The 20039-nt window shown below is 39.7% G+C and overlaps 1 protein-coding gene across 1 annotated transcript in view; it reads right to left on the bottom strand.

Annotated features, from left to right (window-relative positions):
* Positions 1-20039, bottom strand: part of suclg2 (succinate-CoA ligase GDP-forming subunit beta) — a 114283-nt gene that overhangs the window by 32938 nt on the left and 61306 nt on the right. Inside the window, exons 8-9 of the mRNA XM_032549731.1 lie at positions 18641-18802; positions 16763-16905 (exon numbers count right to left, since the gene is read on the bottom strand). Coding sequence (XP_032405622.1) covers positions 16763-16905; positions 18641-18802 — 305 coding nt within the window. The remainder of the gene's footprint in view (positions 1-16762; positions 16906-18640; positions 18803-20039) is intronic.

The following is a 20039-nucleotide window of genomic DNA, read 5'->3' as shown; positions in this document are numbered from 1 at the left end:
TAGTGTTGACAAGCCGCTAAAACAAAGAGTCTGAGAGTCTCTTAATTATTATTTATTCTTTATTTATACATGTCTTAAAGGCATATTCCATGCATCACAGTTTTTTGCTCTTGTACTTTTGACATAAGAAACCTAATGTAGCCTAGATGACTGGTTCATTAGTTTTAATGACTGTGGTAGGCAGTAGTACAGTACAGTTAGCTGCAAATTGATTTACCATTAAAACTATATTTAGTGCATTTTATAATCATCCAGCAATCATCTTTGTGTCACAGCAGCCATGAGCAGAAGGCAATCAAAGTAAAGCATGATTATTAAAACTATCACATAGCATCCAGTGTTTAATGTTGCTGTACTTTGGACTGCATAATTGTGCAAGAAAGGCAATTTGAGTAAGTTTTTTTACTCACTAATTCTAGAAAAATGTCCAACAGCAACCCTCTCCTACATCTGCTACGAGCGTCATAGAGACTAATGTTGAGTTAGCGAACATTTAGTTAGCCACTCAACTCATTCACAGTATTTGAATTCTAGCAGCGCAGCAAGGATCTGCCACAAAACGTCCTTCTCCTAAATATTGATGTGTTATCTTCTTTTCCCTTTATGATTTTAGTCGTGATTATGTTTAGATTCAAGTGTTTATTAGAAACACCTTAAGTTGGGCTACGGTTGTCTTTGAATACATATTGTATTAACTTGTACATTTGAGTGGTGTACATATCATTCTATTAGCATACGTTTGTTGCTATGGTTTGTCAGTGTAGTTTTTTCTCTTTCTGCAGATATCGGAGCAGACTTGGGTTGTTGACTTGTATTCTCTCAATGCTTCTTCAATCTACTCCTATCTTCTTCTTTCCCTTTTCAACCTTTTCCATTTCTTTTATCCATTATTTTAAATCTTGGTGTCTATGACATTTTGTATAAACAAAAAGAAATTCCTAAATAATGTTTTATTTATATATCAAGTAGAGCGTCATGACGTGCTTATAGTGAGAGTAAATGTTTCGGGCCTGATCTTGGCACTCGGATAACAATCTTGAGCATCACACTGCCGGATAAGACATGTCTAAATAACAAAAAATAAAAACTAAGACAAAGGTATCCCAATTTGTAGGGGATACCTTGCACAAAGGTGCAAGGGAAACCTTTGCATCCCAATCTATCACCCCAATTACAGCTGCCACACTAACCCTACCCCTAAGCCAGAACTGGGTGTAAACAACATGTAAGCATGGTCAAACCCTGCATTATATAGTGAAGCACTTTTAATTATTCCCTCTTGCCACAACATACATTACAACCTTCTGAACTCCCTGAAGGTTCCACAAAAGGGTCATATGCTGTTGTTGGGGGGAAAAAAAAGATAGACATTGAGTCTAAATGTAAGTTGCAAGTGATCTCAATAAAAAGCCTTAAGTTGCTGCAGACAGTGGTCTGCAGCATGTTTTAAAACCAATCAGGAAAGGAAACAATATCCCTTCAAAAGGTCTGAGTCAAACATCAAAGAATGTTTTAATAAAATCATAGCCAACTCATCCTGAGCTACAATATTGTAGGTTAATCCCATGAAATTGTAGCTCCCCTATTGCCCTCAGGTCAAGCTACACTGATGCTTCTATGAAAAGCATCATATTTCCTGTGTACATCCTTCAGATCCTCCAGAGTACCACCTGAATGTCATCATTATCTTTTAATCAAATCAAACTCTATCAAAGAGAACAGAGAACATACAAAATAAGGGACTGGAGTGTGTACTGGAAAAGAAACTTGAGCTTCTTTAACAAAGCCATCCACCAGGATCCATTAAGAATCCATTAGGAGCAGAGAACATTGGGTACACTTGTCCACATTTTGATCCACACAAATATCCAGCAGCCGCTTCCCTTTATGAAGGATTTTGTGACATTTTAGAGCACTGATATGGTGCGTTTTAATGATTACAATAAATCAGAGCAAAAGGCCTTTGAGTTCGTCGCCTTGGCAACAAAAACGTCTATAAATCGAATGGCCTACCGCCCGTAGACTCGGAAGAATGGAGCAAGCATGTCAGGTTCAGAAAATGTGAGGATATTTGTTTTATTTTTACATCGGTCTGAAAGAGTCCATATCCAAACGCACCATAGGAAACGAAAAGAAAATGAAACTACAACAAGAGCCAAGACGAAAATGAACACTTGATTTGGTGGCAGATGCTGTTGTGTGGATCATTTGAAATTTTAGTGCGCTCCATCAGTAACAGAAAAACTACTTTCTGTGCCTTTAGAGGACATCTCAGTTTCCCCACAGCGCAAATCTCCTGTCCATCTGTATCTTCTTTTGGCAGCAGCAGCAGCTGATGGTGACTGAGATAATAGCGCAGCGGAGCCGTGTTTTACATTGCCTCAGCTGCTTGGTGAACAAGGCAGGCTGCTGTAGCAACAATCATGTAAGCCCAGATAGAAAACGAGGGATTTAGCCGCGTCATGCAATCTGACAACACGGGTTTTTCTACCAGCTGCCACTTATGATGAATGTAGTGATGCTAATGAGTGAGTAAAGAACAGGGTTATTATGGATTTTCCTCTGAAATGTTCTAGATTTTTTTAAACATTCTGGATATTTAAGTACAAAACTCCAATCTAGATGGAAAAAAACAAACAAACAATAGGAAGAATTTTGGCTCAATTTGCAAATATGGGAAAACGCGATTTCGCTGCAAATTCTTCAATGTCTAGACAAACGTAGAAGACCTCAATTTCAAATTCAACCAAGCATAAATTAGAAAAAGCCACTAAAAAGAAAACACACATCGGGAGCCCCGCACAGCATCTCATCGATTCAGGTGTATGAACCGGCTCCTTTAACAAACACTGGACATGTAATGCTTTAAGAGTTTACTGGTGTCTCAGTTTTTGGACCGTTATTATTATTTATTATTATGAAAATGTATCAGCTATTTTTTGCTCTATTTTTAGCTTATTATTATTATTATGGCTTACAGCTAATACAAGCTAAAAATCTGAATATTGTATTGTAGAAATGATAAAAAATTTCTACCATGTACTGCAATGCACATGCACTCCATTCCTGCTCGAGGCTTTTTTTTTTTTTACACAACTAAAATCCCAGATTTAAGTTTTTCAGAAAATTAGAGTACTTCATAAAATACATAAAACTTAGAGTGCAGAAATGTGGACCTGTGCGTCCAGTTACTGTGCAATAGACGTACTCAATGTTTGACTGTATATACTTTTGCATCAGTGATCAATGCAGCGTGGCATGAGGAGGATCAGCCTGTGGGTCTGCTGAGGTGTGAAGAATAGACAGATTGCCTTCAGAAGAAGCCTTTGGGGCATCTGTTGGCTCTGCTGTCTCTTCTTCCTCTTGACAACGCTCCACAGATTCTTTGTGCGGTTCAAGCTAGGTTATTTTACTGACAATCAAGCACAGTAACACGACAGTCATTAAAGCAGGCACTGATACATTAGGCAGTGTAGGCAGATGCAAAGTCCTTCTTCAAATCAAAATCAGCAAAGGGAAGCAACTGCATCCTCTAACTCTCATGGAAAACTCCTGCTTTGACTTTGGGCTTGATGAAGCCACGTTGACCAATGGCAGCAGGTGACATGGCTCCTCAAATTATCACCGACTCTGGAAGCTTCACACAGTACCTTAATGACCTGCCCTCCAAGTGTGTCGGACTGTGTGACCCGTATTTCTAAAGAAAATGCGAAGTTTACATTAGTCCAGATAGGACGCTCCAGACGCCTCTGGCTCAAGAGGGGAAGAACTGAAATCAAAGGCAATAAACAGAAATATTGTTACTCAAGTTATGAAATTAAACCTCATTGGTTCACTTTAAGTACAGACTTAAAATAACTTTAGATTTGAATGATGTGCTGTAATGAAATACAAGTGTACATTGACTGGGTTACTCTTCACTAGATTCAGCTTCTTTAATTCAACAGTTTATGATTTGTGATGTATTGTGTTTGTTTACAAAGATTTAAAACAAATGGAGGGTCAGAGCTTTGTTTGGTGTGTGAATCAGAGTCAATTAAAGTGTGGAGCTCCTGTTTAAAGATGGATTCATTCATAGCTAAAGACTAAAAAGTAGTGAAGTGGGCATCTTATTTTGTAAAACTGACTCAAAAGCCAACAGAACCGATGCGCTAGTCAAAAGTTGAGATGTTGCAAACAGAACATAAAGGGCATCGACCACAAATAAATCAGTGGAAAAATTATGTTATTTTTCAGAAAACTTATAAAATTTTATATTTTAGACAATGGAGTAATAAAGGAAAATGTCTGGTAACTCAGACATTTTCCATATCTAGACTCTTAAAAAAAAAAATAAAGACAATTCCTGATTTTTTTCAATACATTTTCCAATAACAAATCCAGGCAAAAGACGCAGCCGTACACGCTTCACACTGCAGCTATATGTGTAATGCCAACATCAGACTGTTTTCTGGAGGCATAATGCGTGTGTGTTTTCACACGAACGTCATCTATTCTGACCGGCAGCGTAAAAACACAACGCAAGAGCCGATCTCTCAGGAGATTTGACAGGAGGGCGTTTCATGTGAGCCTCATTGTCTTTCCATTACAGCCGATAATAAAGAACTGCGCGGATCAGACAAGAGGCTCGTATCAAATCGGGCCTGGAAAAGCCAATTATAGTGACAATAATCTCTCGCTGTACCGCTGCAGGCATGTCTCGCTATACAAAGCAACAAATACCTGAAACAAGACAGACTGGGAGGGAAGCTGTTGAGATGAGAGAAGACAATTAAAGAGATACTGTGCGGAGAACAGCTAATTAGGCCTCACAGCTGGCAGAAAGATTTCATATTTCAACGGCACAGCTTTGGGATTTTGACAACTTGCTGGAATATTTAGAAATGTCTGGGCATTCAAGAGAAAAATGTACCTGTACTCATCTTGAATGAATCAAGCGTTTATGTGTCTCTGCAACTTTGCATCAGGGCGTGAAACAGCTCCATTTACGTTGGTAAAAGCAACAGAAAATGCACTTTTTTCTTAAACAGTGAACAGATAGTTAATCTTCTTACCCCCAGCACAAATATGTGGTGATACTATGGCATTGCTGTACAAGTATTTCTTGGGAATGTGCTTACAGTGTCTAACACGTCAGCTAATGATGCAAGACGCACTTTGAGCAAGTATCGCCAAACAGATACCAGGGTAAGGCTTTGGTACGCCGCTAACAGCCCTTACTTTTACGGAGCTAATTAATTTACATTAGAAAGCAATTAAACTGTGATGCAATCATTAAAAAACAAATTTAGAAGACCATCAAACCCATTAACAGCCAAGTAGCAAAGAAAAAGGGCTGCGTTTTGTTGTGTCAGTGAATGGCTCAGGGAGCACAAATGGCCTCATCACTTGAATCGCTGAGTGGCCTCACATAAGACAAGACGACACATGAAACAAGAGAGTTCGTGACAGTTGGAGGGTTTTCCTCCCAACCAGTTTCAGTACAAGAACTAGGCCAGTTTCTAACTGGTTCTATAAAGGAATCTTTATAAAACTCTAAATGTCTGCCTCAGTAAACGTTTGACCCTGCCTGCCTTTTAGTCAGAACGTTTGCAAATGGGCAGAGGAAAGAGAAAAAGTTTAACCACACCAATTATTCTACTCAGTATCAGCAAATGGATGCTATGCTTCCTTTCCTAGTCATATTTTAGAGTGCATTCACATCAGCCCTGTTTGGTCCACTTTAATTGAACTCTAGTTTGTTTGCCTAGAAAGTTTGGTTCATATGGGGAGGTGTGAGTGTGCAATCAAACTCCAACGCAATGGTCTCAATGGTCCGCCAACAAACCTAGTTATTGGTTAGGCTGAAGTGAACTTTGGTGCGGTTTTGAATACCAAGCAAACCAGAGGAAGTGCATTATAATGCAGGGCATTCTGGGTAAATAAAAACAAAACTAACTTGTGAATCGAGAGCTAATGGGAAAATGTTCTGTGATCTTTTGCCAAAGACAAACGAGAAATCCTACCACCGCTAAAATCTGACAACACTCCTTTTTGCTTCCCTTTCATGAGGGAGGAAGTTGAGCTCAGTAGCCAATACAGAAGTCTTTTCAAATGGTTTGGGTTGTTTGACACAAAGCAGTGTGAAAGCGATCCGCACCAGCTGAAAATGTAACAAATGTTGCAATTTCGTTGCCTAATCTTACCAAGTCTACCCTACATCGCTTTGCAATGCGAAGCAGCTCATCTCTGTGTAACCTCCTTTTCCATTGGTACCCGGTACCAACTGGTCCAGCAAACAGCTGGTGCTGAGACTGCAGCTGTTTCAGTGCCAAATGACAGCCAGATCCAGAGCTTTTGGTGATTGAAACACAAAGAACTGGTGTCAATTTAATACTGGAAGAGGATTCTTTGGGAAACAAAATACCCTGTAAAACTTTTGGTTTTATTTTATTTTTTTACAAAACCAGCCCAGTAATCGCTACTTCTGATAATATTTTGAAAATCTAAAGATAATAAATGAGAATCGATGACAGAGGAAGGTGTGTGGATGGACAGACGTCTAAGTGTTATGTCCATTTAGTCCTCGACAAAAAGTTGCTCTGCCACATGCAGATCCCCTCTGTCTGCAGCTTTCAAAGGCCGTATTGGTGCCCTCCCCCCGTCCGGCCTCTACCCGACCATCAAAGTGTGAACCAGGTGCCGTGATGAAAAAATGCTCCTGGCAGCAATAAGAGAACAAGGAGCGCACTGCTCAATTAGCCTGAGCTCCAATCCTAGATCCTCTATTGATTTCAAGAGAATGAGGAATGGCAGACAGGGGAAAGCTCAATCAGACATAACCATGGGACTTGTCTCTCTCCATTTCTGACTGTACATGTGTGTGTGGGTGTGCAGGCGTGTGTTTGTGTGTGTGTAGGGTTATGTGAAAATCAAATGGGGACAAGTTGATGCCAAGACAAGGTGATGAGGTGGGGTGAATACATCAGCAATCTATGCCCTTTATTCAAACATAATGGTTAAGTAATAACTCTGTTGACTGACGAGGCAGCAAAAAAAGCCAGAAGTGTTTAAAAGCATTCTGTGCCCTTCTAATGCAGATCAAATGGAGAAGAAGATGGACAAGGCATTAGTTCCCAAAAGGGCAAATCAACCCGACAGGTCGGCTACATCTCTACCCATTTCCATCTCTTCTTTAAATTAACCTTCGGCAAAGAGTGCAGACTCACAGTGCTTGTCCTTCACGTTCCGGTTGAACCCTCCCAGAATGGTGAAAATTGGACATTATTGCTTTGATTCCCGAACATTAATCACAATCAATTGGCAAGAGCAGCTCTCCATCAATCTTACATTTTATTATTATGCATTTTTGAGAAGAACATTGGAAGTTCTCACGTAGTAATCATCATACTCCGGACCGACCATCATTCTTTCTTTATGTCGATGAAACGCGCTCAGAAGTTACTGACATGAATGTAAAATGAAGGGCGCTGATAGAAAATATTTATAAAGATAACTCCATTAAGATATTTATACCAACAAGGCAATAGTTTATAATTTATACCCGTTCTACAAAGTGACTCATTGTGTTTTTGTACTTATTAGAGTGCTGAAGTCAGAGCTGACACATCCTCACAATGCTGCATTTCCCCGTACTGCAGCTCACCACCAGTGTATTCAACACCATTTCTCAAAATTGATAAATTATGCAAAAATACAGATACTTCCACACTAGATTAAGCATAAAATATCAGAGGTTGGAGGAAAATAAGTTTACTCCCAGAAAAATCAAATTAAACTGTTTATACATCATATCTATATATCTACATATACAACTATATCCATCTACAGAGATCTGTATATTAGTTATTTTACACTAGCTTTGATCATATGCCCAAGATAAGCTGAATTATTTAATGCTGCTGACTGCTTTAGATATTTCCTTTTTAAATTTGCGCATATCAATCTTTTCCTCTTTCCTCATGAACCCTGCCAAGCTCCAGATGCTCTGAAGCCACCGCCATGTTGCTCTGTCGGGATGGAGACGAGTAATTATAAATCAGGATAAAAGGGAATGCTTTGAAGTAAATACATTGCACTAAACTAAATGCTTTTTTATTAATCATTGTGTTTTTGTAGGAAAATTGCAGTATCGCAAAGTACGGGCAGGAGTGTTTCCCTTAACTTTTTGATGTGTGTAAACAAAACAAACCTCTAATCATGCCCGTACTCATGATGGATCAATCAGTAGACGTGCGCTTCGGTAAAGCGGCACAGCTTGGGACATAAACTTCTACCCTTCCAGTCTCGAAGGCTGGAATGTAAAACCTTGAAACCTGCAGAAAGAAACAAACAAATTTCTGCATCTGAAATGGAAAAAAAAAAAAAGTGCACAGAGTAAACTGGGATGTAGAATTTTATGACGCTCGAACTGAAAAAGTTTCATGGACTAACAGAGAGTTAGCATTATTACGGGACTGGCTTAAAACACAACACTAATCTTAAAATGTACAGTGGTGGACGACAATGCGCACAATGCCAACCCTATAACGGTCACTATTAGATTTTACTGCCCTGTAAGCAAATCTGCCAGAAAAACCATTATGAGACGTACAGCCTTCCTCCTCCCGTAATGGCAAACCAATACAATGACCAACACGGCACATAATTGAAAAGAAAAAAAAAAAAAAAAGAGAAATACAGCAACCAGAGCTACTGCTCCCCGAGAACACACAAACTGTCTGCTTGTCAAAAGCAATGTTCACTTCTCTTGTAGCCTGGCCTCAATATGGCAGCCCCAGTGTGTCGGCTGGACTAAGTATGCGTCCCCGAAAGGCTGCTCCCCTATTTAGTACTTGTGTTATATTCCGCACGCCGAGAATGAACTCCATTATCGGGGTAGTTTGCTTTCTTCTCTTTCTCGCTTGTACTGCTTGTATTTATTACACGTGGGAGCAGCATCTCCCACAGGCCCGCGGCTCCAGACAGAGAGGTGATTTCACTCGGCTCCAAAATAAAACGGCTTAGGACTTTTACATCACATGCGAGTCTTGTGATTAAAAGTCGATGCAGGTCCCAGGTGGGCCGCATGTGCATACGAGCGGCGGCGACACGAGCCTACATGTCTTTGTGGTGAAAGTAAGAGGGCCGTGTGATTTCCAGTAGAACAATGTGCTTTAAAGCATCAGGGAAATAGCTTTTTAGCACATAGTTGTTTTATTTCTTCCTTCGTTTCTTCAAGGACAAGTCGGCGTTGTTGTTGTTCAGAACAACGTTCGCAGCCCAACTTGCTCAGAGTGGAGCTTCTTCCGTCCCGCAACACCTTGGAACATCGTAGCACGTCAGATGCGGGCTCCGACGTCGGAGGCAGCGGGATAAGTTCCTGCAGGATTCAGCTAGCAGCCGTGAAACTAAGAGTAGCTCCTTGTTTTTGTGCGTAACAGGACCGAGCAAGATGCAAGGCTACAGGGATAGAAAAGGAGAGGGACAAGGAGGGAGAGAAGTTCAGAGAGGAGAAGAGTTCGAAATAGACAACGTAAAAAAACCCAACAAAAAGCAGGAGACAGAATGATGAGAGCACTAATGGGGGCATTTTGACACTCCACGGTATAAATGTGCAGTCACGTCCCACTAAATAACTAGTGGCAAATGTCATCTATATAAAAAAAAATTCTGTAGAAAGGTAATCTTAGGAAAACAGTAAGAATCTGGCCCTGTGGACAGGATGATGGGATCTGGAGTGTCACCGTGAGGAGGAAAGCGGTTAAAGATGGACCACAAGGTAAGGCAAAGCAAAGCTACTGAGATGGAAAGAAGTTAAATTGTGTGCCATTTTGTTTCAGGGCCACAGGGGATAGAGAACTGTGGGAGGCACCTTTTAAAGTTACACATAGTGAAGGAAAAAATAATAAAAACAAACAAAAAAAAATGTTTAAATTTATGATGACTGTAATGGAGTTCATCACAATGTGACATGCGGGCTGAAAAATGTACATACACTTCAACTGATATTTGGTTAAATGTTCAGCAAAACGCAGAGAAACTATCCACCAGTTGTACCAACATGTCTGAAGATTTGTCTTACTACAAGCTTGGGTCGAGGTTTGACATATTCTCAAAGTGTAATGTTAGCCTGCTTGATCCATTAGGAACAAAAAAAGCTACTTAGGGATCACTGTCCTCTTAGAAAACCCAATTTTGTTAAGCATGAAAACAATTAATTTTAGGTGAAGAGAAAGAATGTGATGCTCCTTCATTAGGAAATAAATCCCTACCACCTGATGCTGAATAGTTTGTACAGTTAGTTTTAGTTTAAAACCTTCGTCTTGACTCCTCCAAACATTTTTCTTGACATTGTGGCCTAACAACTCAATCATTGTCTTCTCTCATCGTAAGACCTTACTCTAGAAGACAACTGGCTTATCCGTGTGGACGGAGACAGATTCTTACAGCGCTTTAGTGTGATTTTAGAGAAATCCCTTCTTTCTTAGTCACAATCCTCTCAGTCCACGCTATAGTCTACAATCTACCGAGCCTTTGTTTCATTGGAGAGAAAGAGAGAGAGACAGTTTGGGTCAGATGTTTAAAGTGGAGAACAATAACACAAGTCATGCTTTTAAAACTAGTTTTAGGATGTTCCAAGTTGGTTTTTTTAGTAAGTTTATATTAAGGTACTAGAATGTATAACCATTTCAACCTGGATAAAGCACGATGGAAAACATAATTAAAACCATCATGAGATTCATACCAATGATGAGTGTATCAGAACCTTTCAAAAATAAAAAAAACAGAAGCGAATCGCCACAGTAGAACAAAGCTAAAGTGGCAGTCGCATCCGTCCAACTTATTCTTGCTGCCGAAGATTGATTATACAAAATTCGACATGACAGAGACAGCTCAGGTGAAACCGTTTGTTTTGATGTGAGTAAACTGTATTTAAGTAACTTTGCAGCTGAAATTGTTTCATTCTTTCATTATGTAGCAACATGAAACCTTCAGCAGTAACAACTCCACACGATAACATATTTTCACAATGATCTCAACGTACCGTATTGAATAACGCCGGGTCAATTTGCCGGTTTTAATGTTCTTTGAAAACAACACATTTAACTTGCCTTTTGATTTGTCTGTATCTACTTGGTGTCGTCATCGCTCCTTTTTCTCAAATTTGTTTTTGCGGAAGCACTGAAGAGCAGCTGTGGGAGGCTGAGCTTTCCCAACAAAACACGCAACGAAAACGTGCCCCAGACTCTGCTGCCGACGTCAGCAGAACTAACCGTTCTGAACGGCTTCGTCTTCATAAGGCGTTCCCTCCTGTTGCAGAATGCTTCTGCCTCAGAAAGATGACGTTTTTGATGATCGTGAACAGAAAACGAGTTTAAAGGGGAAGAAACGAACGCTGCGGTTTAGCCCCTCTGCTTCACAATCGTGATTTTTTTCAATGCCGTGGCGATAAAAGATGAGAATTGAAGTTTATTCTTACATTACTTTAAATAATGTATCAGTTACATTATCACTGTGGACTAAACAGCAGAATGGCTGATATGGGGGGTGAACTGAAGGAATTCCATCATATACTGTAGCCCACAGAAATTACAACAACAACAACACAAAAAAAACAGCCCTAGGCCTCGAGAACAACATAAATGTCAAGCTGGACAAAAGAAATCCATCTGCCACTTCCTCTATGGCACAGGCACGAGGCAATAACAAGGTCATTTGGCTGTTGGTATAGCTTTGCTGCTCCTGCTCTGTGCCTACAGGTGATCTGAGAAAAACCCCAATAAATTCAGCTATTCTGTCAACAAACTGTTTGAGACGCGGATATGAAGAAAGTGCAGCTATTTATTTCAGCATGGAAAATAAATACGTCTTCGCATAAAAAGGCTGGGGGGGCCTCAAGTCAAACAAAGCTGAATGGTCTGGTGGAGGCAACCAAGCCGCATAAAACTTCACAAATTTAAAGCAAGAACTTTGCTTCCGGTCATTTTATTTTCTCCTTTTCCTCGGTTTCATTACATTTTGGAGTTTATTTCCTGTGCATGTAGCGTCACAAAAGTATCTCCACTATGTACGCGAGTTTCCTTTCCCATTTACTTTTTTTGAAAAAATGAATCTTTACGGTAATAGATGCTTAAAGGGAGGATATTAAGGAGGTGAACTGAGAGAGAAAAAGAAGGCGTTGTCATCTCCTGCCTCATCTTTGTTATGCAGCTGCAGACGCTAATATTACTTCCACTCCTCTCAGCACAATGACCCAGAGACATCAAAGCAGCATCTGACAGCCAGGGAAAAGAGACAGAAAGAGGCAGAGACACACACAGAGAAACACACACACACACAAAACCAAAGTGTGACGGAGAGACAGTGGCTGACAAAGACGACAGATACCAAAATATCAGCTTTTTTGTGTGATGGTCACCACACTTGGGCTTTATTGCAGGCCAATTCCTTGTTCATATGGGTTCTATGATTTAAATGGGGCATAAATCGATTGAATCTCGCTGTGACTGGAACGTCACAGAGGCCGATAACAAGAATGAGCGAGACATTAATGGTTATCCTTATAGAAGGCACCCAATTCTTTATCTTCTTCTGTAACAAACTAATACTACGCGCCATCAATGACGTTCACCAAAATATTAATAATAGACAAATACTAAGTTTCTACAATACTTTTATCCGAGATATACTGAATAAAACTAATATAAATGAAAAATTCAGGAGAGAACTGTGGTAAGAGCAGCTGAGACACTATCCATTAAATGTTATGACGTTTATTAATTAAGGAAACTTTGTACACAAGTCTTGATTGCTATTAGCTGGAAAGGGACTGAAAAAGACGACAAGGTAAATTATCAACCAATCAGACAAAAACATGGAGTAAACATTGTTGCAAATGTCCTAGACCTTAAGCAAACTCCTCTTTATCGTCAGTAGGAACAAAATGTTTGATATTTTCAGTCTGTTGATGCATTTATCAAGTTGGATATATCCTTAAAAACAAATTAAAGGCGGTTTTCGAGTTTTGGCTTTCCTAACAATGTTAACCTCGCTGCTGGATGTAGGACGCTCTAGTAGGGACAAAAATACCTTCATTACCAGCGAAATCATCACATTATCCGATAAAAACAAAAAATAAAATTGTTATAGTAGTTTCGGGACTTTTCCCCAGATCCTATTTTTGTACTTTTTGTGGTATCCACTATGCTTGTGACGAAGTCAGTTCTGCAAATTTTCTAATGGAAGAAAATGATCAATTGATTGAACTCTATTGCTCATATGATTTAGTCACAAGACTTTTATTAATGAATGCTGTACAATGTTAAGTAGTCTGATGAGGAGCTTAAATGCCCCCTGGGTGTTTTGAAGTGGTGCAAGAAGTAAGTGAGGTAAATAGCACAAAGTGAAATACGAGTAGACAGCATGTAATACTGAGGAAATGTAATGCAGCATTAATTAGTTGCATACAATACATTGCTAGAAGTATTGAGTCACCCGTTCAAATTAACAAATTGATCCAGTTACCTTGTATATTCAATCCAGCACCCTGCTTCTACACATAAATACAACTACAAAGTCGGTCTTCTAACACCTGCAAACCATATCTAGGGTTAGAGAAACAGGAAACTCATTCATACATTTATCAAAGTTTTTTTTATAGTCAAACTGATTACTAAAAGACACTGTTGCAGACATATGATCCAGAAAGCAGACCCATCCATACATTTTCTAACACCCTTGTGCCTAGTGGGGTCAGGAGGTGCTGGTGCCTATCTCCAGCTAACGCTCCGGACAAAAGGTGGGGTTCACCCTGGACATGTCGCCAGTCTGTCGCAGGGCAACACAGAGACAGACGGGACAAACAACCATGCACACACACACTCACACCTAGGGAAAATTTGGAGAGATCAATTAACCTGAAGCCGAAGTACCCAGAGAAAACCCACGCATGCACAGGGAGAACATGCAAACTCCAAGCAGAAAGACCCCGGGCTGGGAATCGAACCCAGGACCTTCTTGCTGCAAGGAAACAGTGCTACCAACTACGCTACTGTGCTTTAGTAAAAATATGTCATATTAAAGTCCATCAATCCCTAAATAAAATATCTTTGAGAATGGGATGCCGTGTGTGTGTGTAAAGGCGGAGAGTCAGTATTAGAGAACAACTTGGCGAATATCAGGTACAAAGTGTCTCAATAGTGAAATGTCTAATAAATCTGATATATAAGTTTAAGAGTTGAGGGCACTTTAAAATAAACTGTCATTCGTAATTCGATCACTAGGTGATAAAGCGACTTCATTGACTCTTCAAACCTCTATTTGTTGAGTTCGCCAAATCCACGGTGCGATTTAAACATCTATTTTTAAGTAAAACAAAAAGTAAAAAAGAAAGAAAGGGAGCAAAAAATAAATGCAAATGAGCAGCTTGCTCAAATTATGAAATGATTAACATTCCCAGTGCAGATCAGAGCAGGTTTCCCAGCTACCCGGGTTGAAATGCTAATGGGCCTCCAACTCTCTTTAATGTCAATCCTGTTCGACTTTTCTCCTCCAGGAAGGGAGGAGCTTCTTGTTGCTATTTCCGTCCGCAGCAGCAGGAGGGACAGACAGGAGGCTTATTTCCCAATCTGCATTTGGGGAGACGGCCCAGGACACGATGAGACGGAGGAACAGGAGGGTAGGCCCTCTCGTCCATGGGGGAAGTTTCTTTCCTTTTCCCGCTTTTTCTATCATTTTCTCTCCGCAAATATCCAACCTATTTTTAAAAGCTCATTACAATAATCACGACCCTCCATATGGGGAGGGAGTGACGAGTGAGACCCTGTCTTTCCTGTTGATTGCATGTCGTTTTCAAACCACCGTATTCTTGTTGCTCCATTATTGAGTTTTAAATTAGAAGGGCAAATCGATGAAAGAGCAGAAATGTGATTTGACAGGCAATAAGGGCTGATTAGAGAAGTATTTTTTTTAAAAAAGAATTCACACAGTTAAATATGTACTAGCTTTAGTTGAAATTATACTTTAAAGCAATAAGAAAGTACAGAATATGTTTTTATGAGAATGTGCACCGTTTCTGCATTTTTAGGAATCCATAATATATCCTTAGAGTAATGTTAGCAAAATATACATGAAAATAATGAAGAAAATCGGACTGTGGTAAACTTGATGTGATCATCGTGAAATTTACGTCTCTACTCTGAGAACCGGTGGCTGGTTCCCAGGCATTCCCATAGTGTTTAATGTTGCTCGAAATTGCAGAAATAGATCAATACGGCCCCTTTACGAATCAATGTTCAAAGTGCCCTTAAAAGATACGCCTCCATTTCACCTAATTGTTGGGAATTATAACTTATCTTAGAAATCTGGGATTGAAACGGTGTACAAACTTATGATGTTATTTTTTAAAAAAAGACAGGGAGGGGAAGATCTTAGTTCTACTTTTTCTAAAAATTTACCATTTTAGTTTTGACCACAGTAGAGTGTGCGTAAAAATGGACAGTTGACAAGTGGAGGCTAAAGGACAGAACCGCAGCAGGTCCATAAGCATTTAAATAAGGTCTTACAGATACAGGAAAAAACAAGTCAACTATTCTAAATTAAACAGCAAAAACATAACATGGTATTCTTCCCTAATAAAGGAATGAATTTGAATTAAAAAGAAGGATTTTTCCTGAACTTTCAGGATGAGAGATGCAACAAACGATACGTTTATTTTGAGTCTTCCTAAGAGGTTCCAATAACCGAGTCTGGGACAGAACTTGCTTTTTTTTTTTAAATTATTTTGGACATCTGCTTAGTACTCAGAGATACAAAGGCACCCAATTCATACCAAACTGGGCTTTCATTATTTGAAACACCTGTGAAGTTCTCCGTTTGCAAATTGTTCTTTTGCTCGGGTATAAACTCAAAGACCTTTATCGCAGCTAAACATGGTAAAGGGATTCTGAGACCGCATTTCGACACTTGCGCACGAGGTGAAAACAACAGCAAACAAGCTATCGCAGCTCGTAATTAGAGTGAAACACATACGCTGTCGAGTCAAAGAAGTGTTTGTTATTGCTGGAAGGTGGTTTTTAAAAGCTGGACTGATTACCAGCTCATTTAAGTCTGTATTCCACACGTCAAAGGGCCGCCGGAGCCGCCGACTCCAAAGGCAACCGCAGATCAGTGCTGGGATACGGGGGGTGACAGCAGTGAGGGAATTAGTGATGTGATAACTGTCAACACACAATCAGCTGTGCGGTATAGTTACAACGCTCACACTGTTTAGACTGGACTTATTAGATTTCTGAACATAGAGTCGAATCGGTTGCAAAACAGCCCAAGCTGTCACTCACTTAGACTCTCAGAAGCGCGCTTCTGATTGACTGTGCTTCTTTTATTTTTATTTTTTGATAGGCGCATGTTGATGGCTATTGAAACAAGCCTTTGACATCCAAACATGCAGCTGAGAATGGAGTTCATCCGCTCTCAGCAACCAAAATGATGAAATATGACGACACAAAAGCCTGTTCAAACTCTGTGAAGCATGGACAAACGAGAAGCCCCACTAATGAGCTCTATCGTCTGAGCATGACGGCAATAGCCAGCCAAAAACAAAAAAACTCACTTTTTGACAAGAAACATGACTTATACAATAGTAACAGGTCGTCAAGCTGAATTTCTTTAATGTTTGAGGCGACGATGTAAGGAAGCGGATTCACTGATAGGCTTGATTCATGTGGTGAAGCTGTGAGAGAGAAAGAGAAGCAAACCACTTTTGTTGACAGTTAGCTTTTACCTTTGGGTCAGCAGTCAGCAGCTTAAAAGCCTCATACACCTGCCTCTCTTTGACACCGCCCCCGAGGTCCAGGAAATTAGCCGGCTTTCCTCCATGGAGGTCAATGATGTCACATGTTGCCATGGCCAGACCGGCTCCGTTCACTGAAAGAAAAAAAACAAAATTATATATATATATAAAGCATAGCAAGACATCAGCAGAAGTAAACAGGTACTGAACACCTCAATAACTTTCTCTGTAAATATTAGACTTGGAATTCAACTCAAGCACTCAAATCAATATAAATTAGTCCATAAATTGAGATATGGGTAATCGATTGAAATCTGTCAGTGCAAATAATAATTATATCAACTACTTTAGTCCTATTTGTTGACCTACAAAGGTTTCTCAACAGCAAAGTAAAATAACTCAGGATCTTCTAAACCTTAGAAGGTGGAAAAATATACTAGTGACAGCAGCTACAGAGACTCAGAATCTAATATTGAAGACATTTATATGTATGATCTGAAAATAGAAAGAACATAATTTCATCACAGACCATCTTCAACCAGGTGCTTCCTACATAATTTCTCTATAAAGATGTGTAAAAATTACCACTACAGTAATACATTCATTTGTCATGGCCTCTTCCACTCACTGCACAAGACTCCACTACTGGACAAAACTCATATTTAGTAGCCCAGTGAATGTTTTTGATGTCATAGCACACATCATGATTAATGATGAAATGGCGTCGTTCATAGTTCTTCAAAAAAAATAAATAAATAGTGGGGCTGTCTTGACATTGATCCCAAACACAGAGGCAAAGAACTGAAGATAGTTGAGAAAAGAAGCGGTCATCAGAACCTTTGATGACACATGATGTGGAAGAATTGGTCAAAATTACATCTAAGCAATGAACGTGACTAGATCACTCAGACAAGTGACATCTGGAAAGTGTCATAAATTTTTTTTTAAATAATATTTATTAAATACATTTCAGAGCATGTGTGTAATTTATTTCTCTATCTTTTTCACACAAAAGTTAAAAACTCAGTTGTGTTGATTTCCTTACAGGTGTGACATACTTGGATTGTTTCAGAAATCAAGCTTGAAATTCATGCCTTACTAGTGATACATTTAGTGAAAAAAAGAGTTAACATTTCCAATTGAATGAGACTCAGCTGTATTTTTTATTTTTTTATAACGGACTGCCATAGTTTATCTAACTGTCTGTACAACCACCCTGCTGGGTTGTGCAGGGGCCAGTGGCACAAGAATGTCTCACCTCATTTGGTTTAGACAAGCTGAAATTGCGTCCTGGCAAGCTCCCCCTCTGACTGAGGTCTCAGTAAAAGGGAAATTTGCTTCAACAGCTGTCACTTTGGTGCCTTACGGAGCTCTCAAGGAAGCTGCGGGGTCTTAAAAGCTGTTGTTACTTTAAGAGAGTGGAAGCAGGGGATGCAGAATTGGGGGGGAGGTGAGCGGGTGTGACGAGGGTGTTAACACACATTAATGTGTTTAGGAGGCTACGGGGTAAGGAGCGAGAGCACCTGTTAGTGCTGCTGTACACTGTAAAAGCTTTGATTTATGACAAGAGAGGAGGCCTTTAATGAGAATGCTAACAATCTGGCTCACTGGAGACTTTCTGGGCGGATTATGGCTAATTAAAATCCATTGGTTATGGCAGCGTTCGTTTCTGGAGTCTTCAGAAAGCTGCTTGTAACGTAAACGAGAGCTACAGCGGCTTCCTTCACTTTCCCCTCCTCACAGTTTTTGCTGTAAGACAGTCAAAGCTATTAGCCAGGAGGTGTCCACCTACGGACAGTGACTCATTTATTTGTTGGTGTTTGTGTGTCGGGGTGAACGCGGTTCTGTGACAGGACTCTGTCCTCCTACCAAAGCAGGCAATGTTTCCGTCCATTCCGATGTATTTAAGATCCCACTTGGCTGCCTCCATCTCCGTGGCGTCGCTCTCCGTCATGTCATCCATGGCGAACACATCTTTCTGACGGAACTCGGCGTTGTCGTCAAAGTTGATCTTGGCATCGAAGCAGACCACTAGGAAGACAGGTGGGCAAAAAAGACAGGACGGTGAAGGCGGAGTTAGGAATGGAGTCGGCAAGAAAAACACAAACTGGGAAATGGTAAAGAGAAAAGGCAAAGAAGGTTGAGGAACTGGACAAGAAAAATGGAAACTAATTATGATTTTTAAAAACATTAGATGATTGAGCAAAGGGAACCACGGTCGTGGTTATTTCAAAGTTTCACTCATTAATTTATGTGCTTGTTATGCTGATAGACGTATAAATGGAAAAAAATTAATGCTTTTAAACTAATTTAAAACTAAACAACAAGGCCTACATGTAACCACAGTATACATAGTTTTATATTTAGATGGCATACCCGCACAGATTTGGAGCGTTTACGTGGGATGCCGTCAAACTGTGTGGAAATGTGAACAAAACGCACTCTGGTCGTCTGCTGAAGTCTGTATTCCGGCGTAAAAAGCGGAAACTGTTATCAAACTTCATATGGCTTTAATTTTAAAAAATATACACACTTTCATAAAACCACCTAAAATAAATAAATATTACATCGTTCTGTCTATTTTGTGTCAGGTAGGTTTCATTCCCCAACTATTATGTTGCTAGTCAGCATCATTTCATAGTTTAAAACTTTTAGGTGAGTACTTTTGTGCGTACGTTTTTGGTGAGTTCCTGCTGCCGCATGTTTAGATGTTACAGAGAATTTTCCCACATCTCATGAAGACCTAGAGAACAGAGCTAATGACCAGCTTAGTTAAATAGTGTGTGCTGAAATGGGAAAACATTAAAACACGTGCAGAAAAGTGGACCCTCGGGAATATGGATGATACTCCCTGATCCGTTAGGTTCTTCCCTTGCACGCTATTTTTGAGCATATCGTGCTGCTTGAAATTCCAGGATTCACTCTAATGATGGTTGCCACAAATACATTTTATAATTTGTGTTTGATTTATTTACTTAAACATGTACTTAAAATTGAGCTCAATTCCAGTTCCTTAAAGGATCTTTGAGGTTCTTTGACAGAAAACTCAATAATAATTTGGATAATTAAAGCAGGGCAGATGCTCATATCCAATCAATGGTATTTATTCAAAATTTTAGAAGACTGATTGAAATACTTTGAGTTTGTTCCTTACCAGACAGATATGCTAGTAGTAAGAGTATGTTAGCTTGCGTATAGCTAGCATAAAATAAAAAAGTAATATTTCCTTTACAGCTCTTTTAATTTTTTACAAGTTACAAAATATCTA

This window comes from Xiphophorus hellerii, chromosome 20 (genome assembly GCF_003331165.1).
Source record: "Xiphophorus hellerii strain 12219 chromosome 20, Xiphophorus_hellerii-4.1, whole genome shotgun sequence".
In the NCBI taxonomy this organism is placed as follows: Eukaryota; Metazoa; Chordata; class Actinopteri; order Cyprinodontiformes; family Poeciliidae; genus Xiphophorus; species Xiphophorus hellerii.
The sequence above is the reverse complement of the archived record's forward strand: the minus strand, read 5'-3'. Positions and strand labels throughout refer to the sequence as shown.